General features: G+C 50.5%; 10 protein-coding genes across 10 annotated transcripts; 6 read left to right on the top strand and 4 right to left on the bottom strand.

The window, feature by feature from the left end:
- Positions 1-318: 318 nt before the first annotated feature.
- Positions 319-525, bottom strand: AA0111_g6079 (hypothetical protein; the record flags this gene model as incomplete). The annotated part of the gene is made up of 2 exons (XM_028652262.1): positions 319-332; positions 405-525. The coding sequence occupies 2 exons, from the start codon at positions 523-525 to the stop codon at positions 319-321; spliced, it is 135 nt and encodes a 44-aa protein (XP_028506334.1).
- A 435-nt stretch (positions 526-960) lies between these two features.
- On the top strand, positions 961-3,090 carry AA0111_g6078 (Pre-rRNA-processing protein; the record flags this gene model as incomplete). The annotated part of the gene is made up of 1 exon (XM_028652261.1): positions 961-3,090. One exon carries the CDS (start codon positions 961-963, stop codon positions 3,088-3,090), a length of 2,130 nt encoding a protein of 709 aa, XP_028506335.1.
- Positions 3,091-3,642: 552 nt separating this feature from the next.
- Positions 3,643-4,709, top strand: AA0111_g6077 (hypothetical protein; the record flags this gene model as incomplete). Its single annotated transcript, XM_028652260.1, has 2 exons — positions 3,643-3,906; positions 3,957-4,709. The coding sequence occupies 2 exons, from the start codon at positions 3,643-3,645 to the stop codon at positions 4,707-4,709; spliced, it is 1,017 nt and encodes a 338-aa protein (XP_028506593.1).
- A 96-nt stretch (positions 4,710-4,805) lies between these two features.
- Positions 4,806-5,270, bottom strand: AA0111_g6076 (hypothetical protein; the record flags this gene model as incomplete). Its single annotated transcript, XM_028652259.1, has 1 exon — positions 4,806-5,270. One exon carries the CDS (start codon positions 5,268-5,270, stop codon positions 4,806-4,808), a length of 465 nt encoding a protein of 154 aa, XP_028506594.1.
- A 420-nt stretch (positions 5,271-5,690) lies between these two features.
- AA0111_g6075 (hypothetical protein) lies at positions 5,691-6,743 on the top strand (the record flags this gene model as incomplete). The annotated part of the gene is made up of 2 exons (XM_028652258.1): positions 5,691-5,929; positions 5,978-6,743. The coding sequence occupies 2 exons, from the start codon at positions 5,691-5,693 to the stop codon at positions 6,741-6,743; spliced, it is 1,005 nt and encodes a 334-aa protein (XP_028506591.1).
- Positions 6,744-6,816: 73 nt separating this feature from the next.
- Positions 6,817-7,806, bottom strand: AA0111_g6074 (Quinate dehydrogenase; the record flags this gene model as incomplete). The annotated part of the gene is made up of 2 exons (XM_028652257.1): positions 6,817-7,248; positions 7,309-7,806. 2 exons carry the CDS (start codon positions 7,804-7,806, stop codon positions 6,817-6,819), a joined length of 930 nt encoding a protein of 309 aa, XP_028506592.1.
- An 831-nt stretch (positions 7,807-8,637) lies between these two features.
- On the top strand, positions 8,638-10,452 carry AA0111_g6073 (Quinate permease; the record flags this gene model as incomplete). Its single annotated transcript, XM_028652256.1, has 5 exons — positions 8,638-8,955; positions 9,008-9,216; positions 9,270-9,637; positions 9,702-10,110; positions 10,164-10,452. 5 exons carry the CDS (start codon positions 8,638-8,640, stop codon positions 10,450-10,452), a joined length of 1,593 nt encoding a protein of 530 aa, XP_028506333.1.
- Positions 10,453-11,389: 937 nt separating this feature from the next.
- Positions 11,390-12,487, top strand: AA0111_g6072 (3-dehydroshikimate dehydratase; the record flags this gene model as incomplete). Its single annotated transcript, XM_028652255.1, has 1 exon — positions 11,390-12,487. One exon carries the CDS (start codon positions 11,390-11,392, stop codon positions 12,485-12,487), a length of 1,098 nt encoding a protein of 365 aa, XP_028506309.1.
- A 179-nt stretch (positions 12,488-12,666) lies between these two features.
- AA0111_g6071 (hypothetical protein) lies at positions 12,667-14,091 on the bottom strand (the record flags this gene model as incomplete). The annotated part of the gene is made up of 1 exon (XM_028652254.1): positions 12,667-14,091. One exon carries the CDS (start codon positions 14,089-14,091, stop codon positions 12,667-12,669), a length of 1,425 nt encoding a protein of 474 aa, XP_028506589.1.
- A 1,210-nt stretch (positions 14,092-15,301) lies between these two features.
- On the top strand, positions 15,302-17,881 carry AA0111_g6070 (Quinate repressor protein; the record flags this gene model as incomplete). The annotated part of the gene is made up of 1 exon (XM_028652253.1): positions 15,302-17,881. One exon carries the CDS (start codon positions 15,302-15,304, stop codon positions 17,879-17,881), a length of 2,580 nt encoding a protein of 859 aa, XP_028506590.1.
- Positions 17,882-18,750: the final 869 nt, after the last annotated feature.

The raw sequence follows: 18,750 nt of genomic DNA, 5'->3' as shown, positions 1-18,750 counted from the left end.
TACATCGGGTACGGAGATCATCCTGCAGGTACCATGCGCTGCCAGCACTTCGAGGCCTTGGTATGCATCACTTGAGACAGGATACGCTGTGGATCTATTAATGCCCTCTTTTTGGCAGTAGCATACAAGTGTACGAACGAGTGTCGCTTCGGTGCGGATTGGGAACCACTGATGGTGTTTGGTGTGGTAAAGAAAGGCGCTAAGCTTGGAACGCTGCAAACATGATGAAGGCCATTGCATTGTGAAAGAAAAGGCAGCACACCGCTGGTCGTATGCTGGAGCTGCCACATGGCAGTCGACGCTAGATTTTCGACGTGCTCAGACACCGCCTCCTATATTCTGTAGTCAGCGCGATGTACGTGTCGCAACGGTAGATCCTTCTCAGGTGGAATGAGATCTCGTACCTGACCTATCGACTGTGACAGTATAGTCACCTGCAGCACGGTCTCTCTGCTTGTCGGCGAGCGCCTTTGACTTGAGGATGAAGTAGCCACTGCCGAGTGAAGCCAAAGAGACCAAAGTCATGTTGCGGGGACTGCAGGCGGTCAGCATCAGCTACATGTTCCAATGCTATGCATAAGCTCAAGCTAGACTTGTGCATCGCTCCCGACTTACGTGAGGAGTCTGGAGTAAGCCATGGTGTTTTGTCTGGGATGTGTTCAGTTGAGACGGGTATTGTGGAAGTAGGAAGCAGACTGGCAAGTTGACCAAGACGTGAGGAAGTTGTTGGGACAGCCGGAGCCCTTCCGGGACCGTCGTGTGATGTATTTCCCCTCTTGAGAGTGACGCAGCTAAAGCTTCCCCAGATCGGCTGTCGAATCCCTAGCCGTCGATTACCTCCGAGGCGGTATCCAATCAAACGTCGGCGCCGCCGATCTGCCACCGCCCCAGAAAAAGTTCAGCTTCCCGATCCAGCGCTGCGCGACAGCCCTCCGCCTCCACGGACAAGCAAACTTCACAATGCCTCTTCCGAAACGACAGACGATACCTGTAAAGGGCGCGAAAGCTAGCGCGCCTACCACAGGCGACTCGCGATTCGCAAACTTCGAAACCGACCCCAAGTTCAGACTCCCTTCAAAGAAGCACACCAAGACCAAGCTCGATCCCCGGTTCTCGCGACTACGGAGCGATCCAGACTTTTACAACAAGGCCACAGTCGACAAATATGGCAGAAAGGTATCCAAGGAAGCTGGCAAAAAGGCCATCGACAGGCTATATGACGCCGACAGCGATGACAAGGACGACGAAGATGAAGACGACGAAGACGATGGAGACGAGCTGGAGCTAGAGCGACCGGCTAACAAGAAACGGGACAAAGCGGTCAAGAAGGAAATGCAGAGGGTACAGCAAGAAGGCTTTGACCCCATCAGAGACGGTGGACTTGAGTCTTCATCGGACGAGAGCTCCAGCGAAGAAGAGGACGAGGTCGAACTGGAGGAGCAAACAGAGCTTGCCGGCGACGACAATGAAGTCCCGACAGGCGACATCTCTGCACGCTTGGCTGCTGTGAACATGGACTGGGACAACATACGGGCCACCGACATCATGGCTGTAGCAAACTCATTCGTTCCGGCTGATGGGCGAATCCTTAACGTTGTCATATACCCTAGCGAGTTTGGTATGGAGCGCCTGCAGCGTGAGGAGATTGAGGGACCGCCCCGCGAGATCTTCGCATCCACGTCCAATAGAGACAAGAACAACATCGGCGTGCTTGACGACGACTCGGACATCTCGGACGCAGACGATGAGGAACAAAACAGGGCAGACTTGCAAGGAGACGAAACAGGCGAAGAATTCGACTCCACCAAACTGCGAGCCTACCAACTTGACAGGTTGCGATACTACTACGCCGTCATCACATGTTCCTCTGCCAATGTCGCAAAGTCCATCTACGACAATCTCGATGGCCGAGAATACCTGACGAGCGCCAACTTCTTCGACCTACGATTCGTTCCCGACGGCACAACCTTCGACCAAGATCCCCACGACGAATGCGCGAAGCTGCCGGACGGCTATAAACCCAACGAGTTCTCAACGGATGCACTTACACACTCAAAGGTCAAGTTGACCTGGGACGCTGATGACGCGACACGGAAGGAAGTGCAAAAGCGAGCTTTCTCTCGTAAGGAGATTGATGAGAACGAGCTGCAAGCATACCTGGGCACAGACGAGTCATCTTCCGAAGACGAAGAAGCAGCAGCAAAGGCAGACAAGGCCGCAAGTCTCAGGGCTGCTTTGGGACTGGAGGCTCCTGGCAAGTCTTCAAAAACGAAGAAAAAGACGTCTGCAAAGCGCGATCGCGACTTTCCAAAGCCAGACAGCGAGATGCAGATTACCTTCACAGGAGGACTATCCAATGGCGCTAGCAACGGCGACGTATTCGAGAACGAAATCCCACTGCAAGAGACTACAATGGAGAAGTACATTCGCAAAGAGAAGGAAAGGAAGGCGAAGCGTAAGGAGAGGTGGGAAGCCAAGAAGGCCGGCCGGGACCCTGATGCCCCAGTTGAGCAGGAGGCGGATGCGCCAGCGGATGCGAACGAAGACGATCCATTCAACGACCCGTTCTTTGCCTCTGATCCCGAAGAAGCTGCAAAGGCCGCCAAGCCCAAATCGAAGAAGTCTGAGAAAGCAAAGAAGAAGGCAGAGCAAGAGCAGCAGGATCAGGCGGCCGCAGCTGAGCGCGCGAACCTGGAGCTGCTTATGGCAGACGAAGACGACTCCAAGCTGCGCCATTTCGACATGAATGAAATCGTCAAGTCGGAGAAGGCCAAGAAGAAGGGCAAGAAAGCCAAGAAGAACGCTCCCATCATAGAGGACAACTTCAAGATCGACACGACCGATCCTCGTTTTGCGAAGTTGTACGAAAGCCATGAGTTTGCTATCGATCCTACAAACCCTAGGTTCAAGGAGACGTCAGGTATGAAGGCGCTGCTAGAAGAGGGTCGCAAGAAGCGCAAACAAGGCAAGGACGGTGATGAGCCAGAACTTCAACGAGAGTCGAAGAAGTCCAAACAGGATGCTGCAGAGGGCGAGGATGATGTCAAAAAGCTGGCTGCTCGCGTCAAGGCGAAGAGTAAGCAGAAGTGAAGTAGGCTGTCTAAATAGTACTTGATACCCAGCGAACCAGCTTGCACTACACACAATGTATAAGATTCGTACACGAGACTTCGTGGTTTATTGTTCCAAAGTTTCCACATGAGTGGCTCGCGAGCTTCCATGGCAGCACTTTCCTCAATTACTCTTGCCACGTGTGATAACATGTATGAGGCTTGACAAAATCGTCACTCAAGGTCATTCCAAACACATCGACCGCCTTTCCCTTTTACTCTTCTTGTCTCCACACCTACGTCTCATCCTACTATTTACGTACACATAGTCCACCCAAACCTCCCTCGAAAGTATCTCACAATGCCCTGTTTGGGCAACTCAGACATCCTCATCCTATAGACTTAACGGTTTCAAAAGGTCCGATTCCACACGCAACCCAGCTTTCGATTCGTCGCTCATGCATGGCACCACCATGGGTCACATTTGACAGGATAGCCGCCTGGAATGGGGATTGCGCCAACGGAGCAGAGCCAGACATCGCTGGTGTAGGAGTTAGAATCCCGGGTTACTTCGTGTGGTATCAGTTTAACAATGTCGCAGGTCGTCCTGTCATTTGTCATCGCAAGCTTCATGACTACGTTTGCCTCTATCCTTGCTATGCTTCTCGACCAAGCATTCGATACGAAGGGCCACTTCACGCCTCGAGCGCCGCTCACATACATCCGAGAGCGCTTCTTGGAGAATGAGTGGAAGAAGCATTACGCGTGGCGTCCTTTCCTAGACCCACTCATAATTGGTTTCGGCGATCAGCAACTCATTACGGGCTACGCTGTACTTCTGAGTGGATGGATCAAAGTACGGTCGACGTCTCTTGATGTTATTACCTACTGACAGTATACCTTCAGGTGGCGCAACGCTCATTTCGTGTCCAAGGTGCTCACTTCGTCCTTATCCTCTATATATGCGCTCTATCATCGTCATCGCATCTCGCTGCTTTGATCACGCTCCGAAAGTACTTCCGTAAGTACAAGCTCATTGCAAAGATCCGCCTCGCACTTGTCGTATGCTTCGCTCTATTTCTGCTTACGTCCATGATCACCGCCATTGCGATGCCGCCCAGGCTTATCGAAGACGAAGATGGTACATCTATACTGCGCAGTCGTGTACAAAGACTGTCGTTCCTCGTACCACTATTTCTCATCCTAATCGGCTTCTCGACGGCTTTGGTTTGCATCCTATACGACCCGGAAGGCAGAGGTCTGGACACACCATTGTCTTGTTCAGAGTCTTCAATACAAGCCCTCGTACGCCGCTTGACCGACTCCACACAAAAGGAGAGAGGGTTTTCACCACGGTTCATATGTCCAGCGCGTCTTGGTCTGCGTCTCATATACTTTCTCTTCCTCAATCCAGCCATTGCATTCGTGGTGCAAATATTGCTCGCAATCTTGTCCGCTATCTTAGTCCTGACGCAGAAGTTCGCGGCACCTGAGGACCCAGCAAACTTCTGTGGTTTGCAGGATAACGAGGAGAACGTTTGGGGATTCGGACAGACGTTGAGTGTGGTCATGCTTCTGCTACCAGCTATCACAGCATTGCAAACATACCTTGAAGCGCGACAGGATATCAAACATGGATTCAGTAGAACGCACGACTGATAATCTGTATGTTACTGGCGAACAGGAGACTCCATAGACATCGGTACCAAAATCAAAGCATCATTTGCCGCCACAAATCTAGCTATACATGGCGCTCTACAAATTCGCCTTCTTCTCGTCCTTTTCCCTAAGATACCTCACCGCAAACTCGATAGCTGCCTCATATCCATATACTCCCAAACCACAAATTACCGCTTCGGCCTTATCACTCAGATAACTGTGATGTCTGAACGCCTCCCTCTTATGTATGTTACTGATGTGCACTTCAACAAAGGGTATTTCCACGCCGGCCAACGCGTCCCTCAATGCAACGCTAGTATGTGTGAGCGCGCCGGGGTTGATCACAACGAAGTCGACTTTGCCGCGTGCCTCGTGTATGCGATCAACGAGTACGCCTTCGTGGTTCGATTGAATGTGCGAAAAGTTCACGGATCGTTCGGTACATTGGGTATGCGCGGAGGTAATTACGTCTGAGAGAGATGTAGAGCCGTAGATTGTAGGTTCGCGCGTACCGAGGAGGTTCAGGTTTGGACCGTTTATTAGGAGAATGGATTTGGGCATGTTGGGCTGTAAGTATGGAAGAGACGTCCTGAAAAGGTAGCTTTTGATACGACCTGAGCCAATAAGCCAATATCGGTGCTGTTAAAACTGTGCTGATCTTGGGAGATATTGCGATAACACGACTGATCTGTCTTTCGTGTCGCGTATGGTCTCAGTGCACGCTCGTTCCGAGATTCCGGTGGCTTTCGGAAAGGGAAAAGTCCTTACCCCCACCCTTACGATCGGCCGTCTTGCTTCCAATCTCAAAGAATGACGTCCCACTTCCCTACATGTAGCTATCAAGACCCTTTCCGTTCCTAGCCGATACGGCTTTAGACGGATGATGTGCGACGCGATCGCTTCTGGCGCGTGTTGGTTCGCCATGGCGTTTCTGCCATGCCAATCTAGTATTCTTTGTATACACGACAACAAGCAATCAACATGACGGACATTTCAAGAGAAGAACTCGATGAGATCTACGCGTTTGCTGTCCAGTTGGGGCGGAAGGCGGGTAAGATGCTCATGGATGCCGCGCAATTGAGAATCGATGGTGGGAATGCGTCAGGCGAAGAGAAGGAACATGTTCAGAAAGAGAATGCTGTCGATTTGGTTACGGAGACGGACGAGGATGTTGAGGCATTTATCAAGAAGGCAATAGCTGAGAAGTACCCCAAGCACACGTATGTCTTCAATCTTCGATAACAGAAGTATATATTGATCGTCTACAGGTTTGTCGGCGAAGAATCGTATAGCAAAGGCTCCTCCCGCGACTACCTAATCGACGCCTCACCTACGTGGTGTGTCGACCCTCTCGACGGAACAGTAAACTATATCCATCTGTTCCCCATGTTCTGCGTGAGCATCGCCTTCATACACAAATCCAAACCGCTCATTGGCGTCATATACGCGCCCTTCACGAACCAATTCTTCTCGTCCTGCGCTGGTCGTGGCGCCTTCTACAACGAAACTCAACGTCTCCCGCTGGTGCGCAACCCCATACCACCCATGCCGGCAAAGGCGCCTAGTGGTTGTATCTTCTCATGTGAGTGGGGCAAGGATAGAAGAGATACGCCAGACGGCAATATGCATCGCAAGATTGAGAGTTTTGTCAATATGGCGGCTGAGATTGGAGGAAGACAGGGGAGAGGAGGCATGGTTCATGGAGTTAGAAGTCTGGGAAGTGCAACACTAGATTTGGCATATGTTGCTATGGGAGCGTTTGATATCTGGTGGGAAGGAGGGTGTTGGGAATGGGATGTTGCGGCTGGCATTGCTATCTTACACGAAGCTGGAGGACTGGTCACAACGGCGAACCCCCCGGAGGATGAGGCCAATGCGCCTATTGAAGAAGTGAAGCTAGGGAGTCGGTTGTATTTGGCCATCAGGCCCGCTGGACCATCGCCGACGGAAACAGGGCGACAGAGTCAAGAAAGGACAGTACGTGAGGTATGGCGGCGGGTCCGTAATCTCGACTATTCGCGACCTGGAGCGTAAATAGTTTTCGCATCACGCCTCGAGCTCATGGCCTGTGACAAGTATACGTAGATATGTTCAGTTCGATTAACGACTACAATCTTGCCTCGCTCAGCTTCCTGGCGATAGCTTCTTGCACCTTCTCAACTGGCAACTCAGCTACTGCCTTTCCGGTCCAATATCGATCTTGTTCCAGTCCCTGGTATATTAATGCCTCCGTTCCCAGCACAATCTGCCAGTCATTCTGCTTTCCTACTTCCGCGATCTCCGTCCAAGTGGTCGGATGGTAACACATCTCTAGTAGCGCTCCTTTGTGTGGTTTTGCCAAAAAGCATTCAAGAACTTGCCGCGCCTCAATCTCAGCTGGTGTGACGGGTGTGAAGTTTGGTACGCAGGCTACGATTGCACCAACACCCTCTATACTCTGTGCTTGTGCGACGGTGGAAACATGGACGAGAGAGTCGCCGTAGCCGCGGGATTTGCATTCGCTTATTACAGCTTCGACTTCTGATGGGTCCCGGTTGACCTGAGAGTTCACTATCAGCATCATCTTCAAACCTTAAATCCTTTGTAGTATAAAACTCACGAGATATATCGCGCTGGCCTTCATCCATTTTCTCAACGCGTAGACTGCGCTTCTTGCTGCACCGCCTCCGCCGATCACCAACGCTGGCCTGTTCTCAAACTTGGTTGGTTCTACGTTGTATGCGAACGCATCCCTTATGCCTATCACGTCGGTGTTGGTACCCATGTATAACCGATTTCCAGAAGCGTCTTCTTGGATGAAGAGGGTATTTACTGCGCCTACATCCTGTCCCTCTTCTGTAAGACCATCAAGGTGTTTGAGTATCGCGACTTTGTGAGGCATTGTCACCGAAGCTCCGTAGAAATGAGGATGTTTGATCAGTTGTAGGAACAAGCTCATGTCTCTAGACTCCAAAGGATATTGTGCCCAGTTTAACCCTAGGTTGTCGTATACAGTCTTGTGTAATAAAGGCGACATCGAGTGTGCGATTGGGTGGCCGAAGAGGTAGCCATGACGCTCGGTTTGCGATACCTCCGGTATGCTGGGTTCAGTGGACATGATGGTATGTAGGTGTCGTGTGTTGCGTGTCGGATATCCAGGGAATGGAATTGATGGTTGGTGAGGTTTGCCGAGTAATTGATAACTGATGCTGTTCCAGATGATGAGATATTGGAAGAATGGTGCTGGTGGTAAAGCTCAAGGAGTGTTCTATCATGCCGTCTAACGCATGCGCCAATACCCCAGATTCAACGCGTTGGGAACCGGAAAAAGTCATGTCGCACGTGGAGAAGACGCGAGTCAAGCGTGTTGACGTTGATGCTACTGACCGGTGTTCTTCTTACTGTTACGCGATTCATCCAATCAGCGAGAAAGCTCCGGCCACTAAACCTCGCGTGTAAATGCGCTTCCGGACCCTGCGACATCACCAACCCTCTGGGTAATTCCATCACTTCCCGATTAGGAATGACTGGCGTGAAAACTCAGGTTCCCAGGACCAGTCCGGGGTCGGCGAGAGCATGGCTTCTCCATGCGATCGCACAGTGTCCGATTCTTCCTGGGGTGCTTAGCGATTCTTCCGGGCCAAGGTCAGCATCAACCTCTCTACGAACCAGACGGCCAATGAGTGTGTGCGCGATTGTTTGACTCCTTCGTAGCTCATCTCCATGGGGTTTGTGGCGTTTTCTCCACATTCTCCGCAAAAACAGCACGTTATCGGACTCATCTCGGCTAGGATATATAGGTGCAGACTGATCTTCGTCTGTTGAATTGCTCTTTCATCTCGCCCAAGCCAAGCCTACTTGCCTGGCTGACGACCTCAATCTCTACTTCGGCACCAACAGAGACCAGCAACCTTGAAGTCTACAAGCACACCGATTCTTCGACTTCAACATGGGTCTCCTTACCCTCGTCGAGGACCGACCGACGCCCAAGGCTGTCTACAACTGGAGAGTCTACACAGCAGCATGTGTCGCATCATGGGCAGCGTGCATGATTGGTTACGACAGTGCCTTCATTGGCACGACACTGGCTCTACCATCTTTTGTTGAAGAATTTGGCTTCGCGGAGATGGATCCCGCAGACCTAAACCTCACCAAGGCCAACATCGTCTCGGTATACCAAGCTGGTGCTTTCTTCGGTGCTTTTGGAGCATATGTATCCAGTCACTACATCGGCAGGAAGAAGTCTCTTATTCTCTGGGTCCTCATAGTGAGTCACTCAATGCTTTCCTGATAGTAAGAGCGGTCACTGATACATTCAGTTCATCGTGGGCGCTGGTATGATGTTGGGTGCCAATGGCGACCGAGGTCTCGGTTTGATCATTGGTGGCCGTGTTCTAGCAGGCTTGGGGGTAGGTGGATGCAGTAACATGGTCCCAATCTATATCTCCGAACTGTCACCGCCAGCCGTTCGTGGACGACTTGTTGGTATCTACGAGCTCGGATGGCAGATGGGAGGTCTCGTTGGATTGTAAGTCAAGCACGATTATCATTCGCGAACAGCACATGCTAACTCGTAGATAGCTGGATCAACTATGGTCTCCAAGAGACCATGGCGCCTTCTCACAAGCAATGGATCATTCCTTTTGCCGTGCAACTCATTCCCGCTGGATGCTTGTTGCTCGGTGCTTTCTGGATGAGAGAATCACCCCGATGGTGTTTGAGCAAGGGGAAGCGCGAGCAAGCGCTGAAGGATCTCTGCTGGATCCGCAACCTCCCCGAAGACCACCCATACATCATGGAAGAGCTTGAGGCTATAGATGCTCAAGTCGAACACGACAGACTTACCGTTGGACCCGGTTTCTGGAAGCCATTCCTTGCGCTTAAGCATCGCAAGGTACAATACCGCCTCTTCCTCGGTGGCATGCTGTTCCTTTGGCAGAACGGATCTGGTAAGCAATTGTCTCTTTACAAACTGCATGTGAAACGTTTGCTGACTTTGTGTACCTTAATCAGGAATTAACGCAATCAACTACTACTCTCCAACCGTCTTCAAGAGTCTTGGCGTTACTGAAGGGTTCCTTACCACTGGTATCTTCGGTGTCGTCAAATGCGTTTTGACTTTTGTCTGGCTCATCTGGTTGATCGATCGTCTCGGTCGCACCAAGCTCCTTATGTACGGTGCTCTAGGTGGCTCTCTCTGCATGTGGTACATTGCTGCCTACATCAAGATCGCGGACCCCGCGAACAACCCTAACCCCTCAGGCAACCTCTCCTCCGGTGGTATCAGCGCAGTCTTCTTCTTCTACCTCTGGACCGCCTTTTACACCCCCTCATGGAACGGTACCCCATGGGTCATCAACTCCGAGATGTACAGCCAGCAGACCCGTTCTCTGGGTCAAGCTTTTGCTGCGGCTAACAACTGGTAAGTTTTCACTGTACGAAATGCCTGTAAGACATTTACTGATACCTTTGCAGGTTCTGGAACTTCATCATCTCAAGATTCACTCCTCAAATGTTTAGTGCCATGGGCTACGGAGTATACATGTTCTTCGCATGCCTTATGCTGCTCAGCATACCGTTCGTATTCTTCTTGATTCCTGAAACCAAGGGTATCCCACTCGAGCGCATGGACGAGCTCTTCACCATCAAACCTGCATTCAAAGCACACGGCGTCCTGGTTGACAGGATGAAGGAGAACGAGGAAGTGAACCTCGTAATCAGGGATGAAAAGGCAAGGGCGGATGAACACAAAGAGATGGCTTAAGCGCTCGATTGTCTTGCACACGTGCAATGTCGTACATAGCAATGGAACAATCAATTTCACCAAAGCCACTCTCTAACCAAACAAATCTGAGCCGCGAAGATCATTCGTCGTGATGTATCGCTTACGGATGTTTCAGCAGCCCAACAATAATGATAGAAAAAGCCTTCACAGTAGCTTGTGTACTGACGCTATGCTCAGAGACAGTCCATTCTACACGTTCGCGACAAAACCCCCCACCAAAATCATTGCCTAGGAAATCTCGGAGTATTTCGAGACGATAACTTGATCGCAACATACAAGTCGAATGAGTGACCACAGTGACATCATAGACCCTGCAGCATACAAAGTATTGTCACCTTTCACGAGATGACCCTTGACACCTTCAGGATCAACGGCTATGTCGGCTACGAACCGCTCATCGTTACCAGCAGGAATAACGCCTTCGTCGCCATCTCCACATTCCTTCTGTGCCGAGCTCGCAGTGGTACCGCGGAAACAACAATCGGTGACCGAAGTGGCGCCGTGCTCGGGGTGTAAGTTCTTTTCCCCTCGGCTAGCGCCAAACCTCCATCTGCACCGACACCAGGGCGTGCTTTCCCACTGCTTGCGCCGGAACAGCACGGTTGTGAAAGGCACCGTCTCACATTTTCCAGCATTATTCCGGGGTATTCAGCATCCAGTATTCGCCGAGCTTGTCCGAATTAGTAGTATTTACCGCGTATTTACACGGTAGGAAGCGGTGGTGGAGGGTGTGTAGATCAAGATCTCGGACGGTTGTGAACGGTCTTAGATATACGTCAGTCACCTCATAGACGTCTTATCAGTCGAGTCACTGCAATTGCTAGCTTTGCAATCCTCAACGCTATAGTTTCGTCCTCACAATATCATACTATACACTACACAAAATTCCGCATCCTTCTTCCATCAGCATCACATCATGGCGTGCCGTCCGGGTATCTCGTCTATGTCTCTAGGCCGGTGTTACGCTGGCCACAGCCTCGAATACAAGCTTTCTATGGCTGCAAAACATGGATTAGAGGGCATCGAACTCTTCTACGAAGACTTGGTTGATCACTCCGGGTCCGACTCTCCGTCCGATCTCCTGGCAGGCGCTGCCTCGGTCCGTGACCTATGCTCTTCATTGGATCTTGAGGTCATCTGTCTGCAGCCATTTATGCACTACGAGGGTCTCTTGGACAGGAAGCGACATGCTGAACGGATCGAAGAGATGAAGCTTTGGATGCAATTGGCACATGTCCTCCAGACCGATATCGTGCAAGTGCCCTCAACCTTCCTTTCCCAGGACGAGTGTTCTCCCGATATCAACCTCATCGTAGGCGACCTTCAAGAGATTGCAGATCTAGGGTTACAGCAGACACCAATTATCCGATTCGCATACGAAAGTCTAAGCTGGGGAACACACGTTGACAAATGGGAGATGTGTTGGGACATCGTACAAAGGGTTGACCGACCGAATTTTGGCATCTGCTTGGACAGCTTCAACATCTTGGGCAGGATATATGCAGACCCCACCTCGGAAACTGGAAAGGTCGCAGGTGCCGATCAAGAAGTTCGCGAGTCAATACAGCGGCTGGTCACGCAGATCAAGCCTCATAAAGAAAAGATCTTCTTCATCCAGATTGTCGATGCTGAGCGTCTCGAACAACCTCTGCGACCTGGTCACCCTTTCTATAATGCTGAACAACCGGCACGCATGTCTTGGAGCAGAAATTGCAGGCTGTTTTATGGCGAGAGTAGCCGTGGAGCGTACTTGCCTGTCAATGATGTCGCACATGCTATCATCAAGGACATCGGCTTTGACGGCTGGGTCAGCATGGAATTGTTCAATCGAGTCATGAATAGTGAGGATCATGGAGTTGTCGAGGAGCTCGCGGAGCGTGCTGCGAATGCGTGGTTATCCATGTGCTATGATTTGCAACTTGATCCAGGAGTGAGATGTGATGGGTCGAAATCAGTGGGTAAAACGCGTAATGAAGTCAATAGGACTGAACAAGCCGAGTATGCGCGGTTGTAAGGTCGGAGCTGATATTTTGTTTGATTTGACAACCTATATTGTTTTGGCGTTTTGGTGGTTCGAACGTAGAAGATACCCAACAATCAAGCATCGTCCTTAATCGTTTCGAGCATGATATGAAGCACGCACATCTCGGCTGTACGCTCGGATCAAATCTCATATAGGGGCTACTTTTGGTCTCATCCAGCATCATAAAATGTGTTCAACGGAAATTGGGGAGACTCCTCGCTGTTGTCTGCGCCCATGTTCGACGCGGTAGGCATGAACCGCCCAGGGTCCGCTGCTAGAAGGTCGGCCATGCTGACTTCTGACGAGAAACCTAGGTTCTCCATGAACTGTGGCTGGTTCTGCAGTTTTTTGGCACCGTGTTTCGAAGCGAAGTCATCGAGAAAGCTTCCCAGGTCACCAGACACCAAAGCATTATAGGGATCATGGGGATCGAAGATTGGTCCGGCCATCCCGAAGTCGAATAAGTTTGGTTCAAATGGCGGGACACTATGTCCTTGGTGATTGCTACCCATGTCTGGTAGTCTGCCATGAACCATATTAGAAGGGTCAGGTGGTTGCTGGTATCGTTCAACGAACGGGCCACGAAGTTGTGGTACAAGAGGTTGGGGAGAGGTCTGTAAAGTCCCAGGATTTTCTGAAGATGGATCTCTTCGGCTAATAGATACCGATCTTAAACCTGTTGATGCTCCTTCTGAAGGCTCATGGGATGATTGGCCGAGCGTGGCAAACAATTCTCGAATCCGGGCGTGAGTCGGTTGATCTAGGTTTAAACTAGCGATACTTCTCCTGATACTTTGTAATAGGCAAGCAATGATCGCTGGCATTCTCGTGGCTCCAAGTTGCCGTTGCAGTACGCTCAACATGTCTAAGATCTGCTGAAGCCATGCCTGTGAGGGGACAAGCGTGAACGCAGTAACAAGATATGTGAATCGCAAGAGTAACGCGGGCGGCGTTGCTGGAGTAAAGGCAGAGTCTTTCCGAATGTATTCAAGTCTCTGTGGAAGTGCCGATTTCCACATCTCAAGCCGACCGATCATCTCATGTAGGAAATTTGGTGCTGTCTGCTCCCTAGAGGTACACCCAAGAATATCAACCAACTCCAGGAGAGCGTTGAAGGTACTCAAGGCAAGTGTTGGAGAATTCGACCGACGCGTTGGATCAAGATTAAGATGCCCACTCCACGGCTGCCATTCTTCCATTCCATCCTCTTCTATCTTGCCCATCCACGACAGTTCACCCCTGTCGAGATAAGGACGTCGTTTCAAATGTAGAGAAAGGACACTGTCAAGTACGAAACAACCAGACATGACATGCTTTCGTCGAGACGCAGCTACATCCGATGTTTCAGCAAGCATGAGTGATATTCGCAAAGCAGCTCCAACTAGATGCCAAGAAGCATCAAAAAGTCTTCTGTTGATGTTGAATAAGGCCAGGTTAAGAAGAGCCTTCACGTGGTCCAACTCGAAGTTGCCTAACTCGTCAGGGATGAGCTGTCTAGCAATATTGTAAAGCTTGATTGGCGACCATGCACGGTAGCTTTCTCCAGTGACATTGTTGTCGTCCTGCGAGGAACCCACTGCGAACATGCTCCACATCTCGGCATGACTTCCCGAGCTCGACATATCGCAGGAAAGGGCCAGTCCTCGTTCCGGATAAGAATACGATAGTTTCAGGATCTCAAGCTTGTCTGCGATAGGAAGCCAGCATTGCGTATAAGTACAGTATATCTCGATCAGCCGCCAGCAGTCGCCAGGTAACGGTGTAAGAGACGAAGAGCCCGTAGACTGTTGCAGACTAGGGGAATGGAGATCCGGTATCGAAGGTGGACCCATCTCTTGGGACATGTAACTTGCACCGCTTTGCCACGAAGCCTGCTAATGTCAGCGTTTATCATTATTCCAATCTGGAACTAATACCGAATGCTGAGACTGAGGTTTGGGTGTCATCTGAAGAAGTGTTGCATCCTCGGTATCGACCTCACTGTCATCGTCGGAGCTTGGCAGTCTGTCTTCGCTTGCCCCTATCTGCTCTCCAGATAATGCTTTGGTGACGTCCCGACAAAATCTGCTCTTGGTCCAGCTCTTGTGTAAACGATTTGATTCTTTGGTACCCCTTGCTAGCAAGACTGTATTCCTTTGGGCTAACTGGTCGTGTACCAAAGACTCGATTTCAGGGTTTTTTTGGAAGATGAAGGCCAATGTCATTTCAAGGGTGCGTATGTACCCAGGTTGTAGTCCTCGTTTCTTTGGATTTGATGTATAGGTACAAATGCGCCTAGCCTCCAAACAGGGAGAGCAGTTGGGCTGATTTGCATCACACTTCTCGCGAGCGTTGCGGCATTGATCGCACGCTCTTGATACCCGAAATCGTTTTACCGGTACATCTTGTGTGGCCTGGCGGCGTTTTTCCTGGGGTTGCAAAGACATAGGTCGGACAGCTCTTCTTTCGCGTCGCAAAAAGAGCGAAGCAGCGCCTCATGGAGCCTTGCCAAAGGAATGGATTGGAGATTGTGCGGGCACTGGGTATCCAGACATCTTTCGTCCGAGTAGCTTACGAAAGAAGCCATCGAGCTTACCGAGTGAGGCAGTGGAGAAGCTGGGGAAGCGTCTGTGCAGGAGGATAAAGTTTTACCCCCGAGGAAAAGCGGGGCGGACCGACATCACGTGCTTCGCTAAGACACCTGTCGCTGCCAATTGCAACGCCATGCTGTGTTTCATGCTGTTGACACCTCGAGACAATTTCGGATCGCAAATTCTGTAAGCGATGGCTTCCGTGACGATTGGTACCAAGCGTTCATTTGCCGCAATGAACACTGAAACCGGAGCGAAGGATGGACGCTCTTCTCTGCCAACACCATCTCCGCCTGCCTCCAAACAGCGAAGTTTACCGAATTCAGCAAGGTCAACACCGGCACCCTCACAGTATGAATGTCGGAGGGTATTTGACTCCAGAGCGTCTATCGTGCTCATTGGGATGCATGGAACAGGCAAAGCAACGTTGGCTATGATGGCTTCGGTAGCCTGTCAGCGAAGGGTCATCGACATGGAGAGTGTCTTCCACTCTGCAACAGGCTTCTCGACCACTGCGTATCGCAAACAATTTGGATCTTCAAACCGTAGTCTCAGGCAAGAAGAGATCTTACGCGACACACTGAAAACTTATAGCAGAGGCGCCATCATCGTCTGCAACGGAGGTTTTCCGTTGGATAGCAGCAGCCAAGCTCTGCTGCACGAATTTTCGGCATCTCACCCAGTCATTCACATTACACGCGACGTGCGTAGTGTACGAGAGTATCTTGATACGGACGAATCGAAAGTTCGAGAGCTGCTTGCTCTTAGCACTCCGGTTTTCCGACGGTGCTCGAACTATGAGTTCTACAACATCTCCGAAACGAATGCAGCCCATCTCTCAGTTGCACCTGCACATCAGCCCTCTGTTCCTGCTTTCTTGACTCTGAAACGAGCCGAGAGAACGTTTTTCAAATTTCTGGCTTTGATACTATCTCCCCAAAACACACACCGGAAGATCAAAAGCGATGCGCCCACGCTGGACCCTGGCCACTTTCCACTGTCCTACGTCGATTTGGAGCTGAGAAATTATACTTGTGCTGTCCAAGTACAACTATCCGATCTTACGCCGGAGGAAGTCGATATTGAAGAGCTGGAGTTTGGCTGCGATGCATTTGAGATTGCCACCGAACCAACACAGCTTACGGCGGATCACGCTGAAAACATCAGCAAGAGCATATTTAGAGTCCGGAGGAGTACCGTGACTCCGATTATCTTCCACGTCATACCGCCTTCAACACGCGCCAGCCATTCCACATCTTCTTATTTGGCGAACTTATGGTATGGCCTACGGATGGCGCCTGAGTTCGCCACTGTTGATCTGACAATGGACGAGGAACTCATTCGAGCGATTGTTGCGTCGAGAGGATCAACAAAGATAATTGGCCATCTGCACGCAGCTATGGATTGGTACGATGTTTTCTGGCTCGAGAAGTACGACACTGCAATGCGCTTAGGTTGTAGCCTTGTACGCTTTACCAGGCCGGCAAATTTCATGGACGACAATGCCGCGATTCAATCATTCCGCAATACCATATACGCCAAGTCACAGAGGATACCCATGATATGCTACAACACCGGACGCGCAGGTCGTCGTTCCGCTTGCTTCAACCAGGTTCTTACTCCTGTAATACCAGAAAAGCTTCGAAAAAGTGCAAACTTTGAGACCAGAGCGCAAGAGAACCCAGAGACTTCGTGGCTTACTGTAACAGAGGCGACGCATATCCTCTACGCGTCTTTCACGTACGACCCTATGGAGTTTTACATCATCGGCGCGGCAGCAGGATATAGCTTGAGCCCAGCTATGCACAATGCGGCATACCGAGCCTGCGGCATGCCCCATCATTTCGATCGCCTTCAGACTGCGACACTGGATGAGAACATAAGGGAGTTGTTGCGGAAACCGAACTTTGGTGGTACTGCAGTCAGCCAGCCTTTCAAAGTGGATGCTATTGCGCTTACTCACTCCCTGAGTCGACATGCCCGAGCGATTGGAGCCATCAACACGCTCCTTCCAATCCGTCATCTTAACAGCGATGGAAGCATACCCGATGCGGATGGTGTTGAGCTCTACCAAGAACGAAACCAATCTGGGCCTGTCAAAGCACTGTTCGGCGATAATACTGACTGGATAGGCATAAGATCCTGTATACGAAGGGGGCTCTCTCCGGCTAACGCTGTTCGGCCCACTACCACCTCTAGCCTCGTTATTGGGTCAGGAGGAATGGCCAGGGCAGCGATCTATGCCATGCTACAGCTTGGAATCAAGAACATTGTCATTTTCAACCGAACAGTCCCGAATGCACGGAAACTAGTCAACTACTTCTCTCAGCTAGCTGCAAGTCCTTCGGCAGCCAAGCTCTTCCCATCATTTGTCCAAGGATCGCAACCCACATTCCGCATACTCGAATCTAGGACTGAAGCCTGGCCAAGCGATCTCCGCGCACCCACTGTCATTGTTTCTTGCATACCCACGCACGCCGTTGGCGAAGAGCCATCACCCGATTTCACGCTTCCCCTTCACTGGATGCAATCACCATCAGGTGGTGTAGTCATTGAGCTCGCTTATCGTACTCTCAATACGCCCTTGACGAAACAAGTTCGTGAAGAAGCATCGGCCTCTTGGATCTGTTTGGACGGCCTTGACCTATTACCTGAACAAGGATTCGCGCAATTCGAACTTTTCACGGGGAAGAGAGCTCCGCGCAGAATCATGCGGGAAGAGGTATTGAAGTGCTGGACCGACGAGCAAGGACGATCAAATCCTAATATGGTCCGAACACGACTCGAAGCCATGGCAGATGAACAAGAGCCATGAGAGAATTGCTTTGGATGTTTTTGAGGTCTTGAGCTTCATACGGACACGAAATATCATGGAGTTACACCTCAGCGTAGGCCAGCCTTTAGTAGTGCTGCACAAGCTGGCTTCATCTCAACGCAAGAACGATGAGCATATATTGAATATGGTTGCAAGAGCACAAGTCAGCGGAAACGATCTGCGGTCCCAATTGCACACTCTACTTCATTCTGTTCTCTTCCTCGGTTTATGTTGCTACTCCACGGAAGATGGCTGTCGATGCTCTTTTCCAAGAGTTTCCTAGCTCAGTCGTAGAATACCTTGATGGTGTTGAACGAGGAATATTCACCTAGTTTCCCCCGAACCGAAGATCAGCTTTTTTGCTGCCATTGCAGTTCCCAGATATATAGACGAAATCTATATTACAGAAAGTATAAGGAGTCAGCCTCCATCGTCTCCAACCCCTTCTTTTTGCACCAAGAGGACATCCGCATACCTGCTTCGGTACAGATCAGCCACAGAACAGATATCCATGGATGAGGAAAGCAGGATGCGGCAGTCGTCCTCGGGCTTCTTGTGTCTGTTGCCGTCATGGTTGGCTCAGCATTCGACGGTGATAGTGAATACTTTGAACACAACGGTGACTTTTTCAGTAGCCGAATCAGCAGTCACTGTGGCTGCTTCCGCCTCCAGACACTTCAATTGGTTATGGCGTTAGAAAAAGGTAGAAAAAATCAAAGTGAAGCACAGATCACCAAAGCTTTGCATTTATCATCGGAAAGTATAGAATAGAATTAAGAGCAGCATCATGCCGCCCTTTTGAACAGAAAGAAGAATAATAGTCTACACAAGAGAAGACAAAGAGGTGCCGAAAAAGGATGTCGGTCTAT

Source organism: Alternaria arborescens, assembly GCF_004154835.1.
Source record: "Alternaria arborescens strain FERA 675 chromosome Unknown contig_12, whole genome shotgun sequence".
Classification (NCBI taxonomy): Eukaryota; Fungi; Ascomycota; class Dothideomycetes; order Pleosporales; family Pleosporaceae; genus Alternaria; species Alternaria arborescens.
Note: the sequence above shows the minus strand (reverse complement) of the source record. Positions and strands in the feature narration are given on the sequence as shown.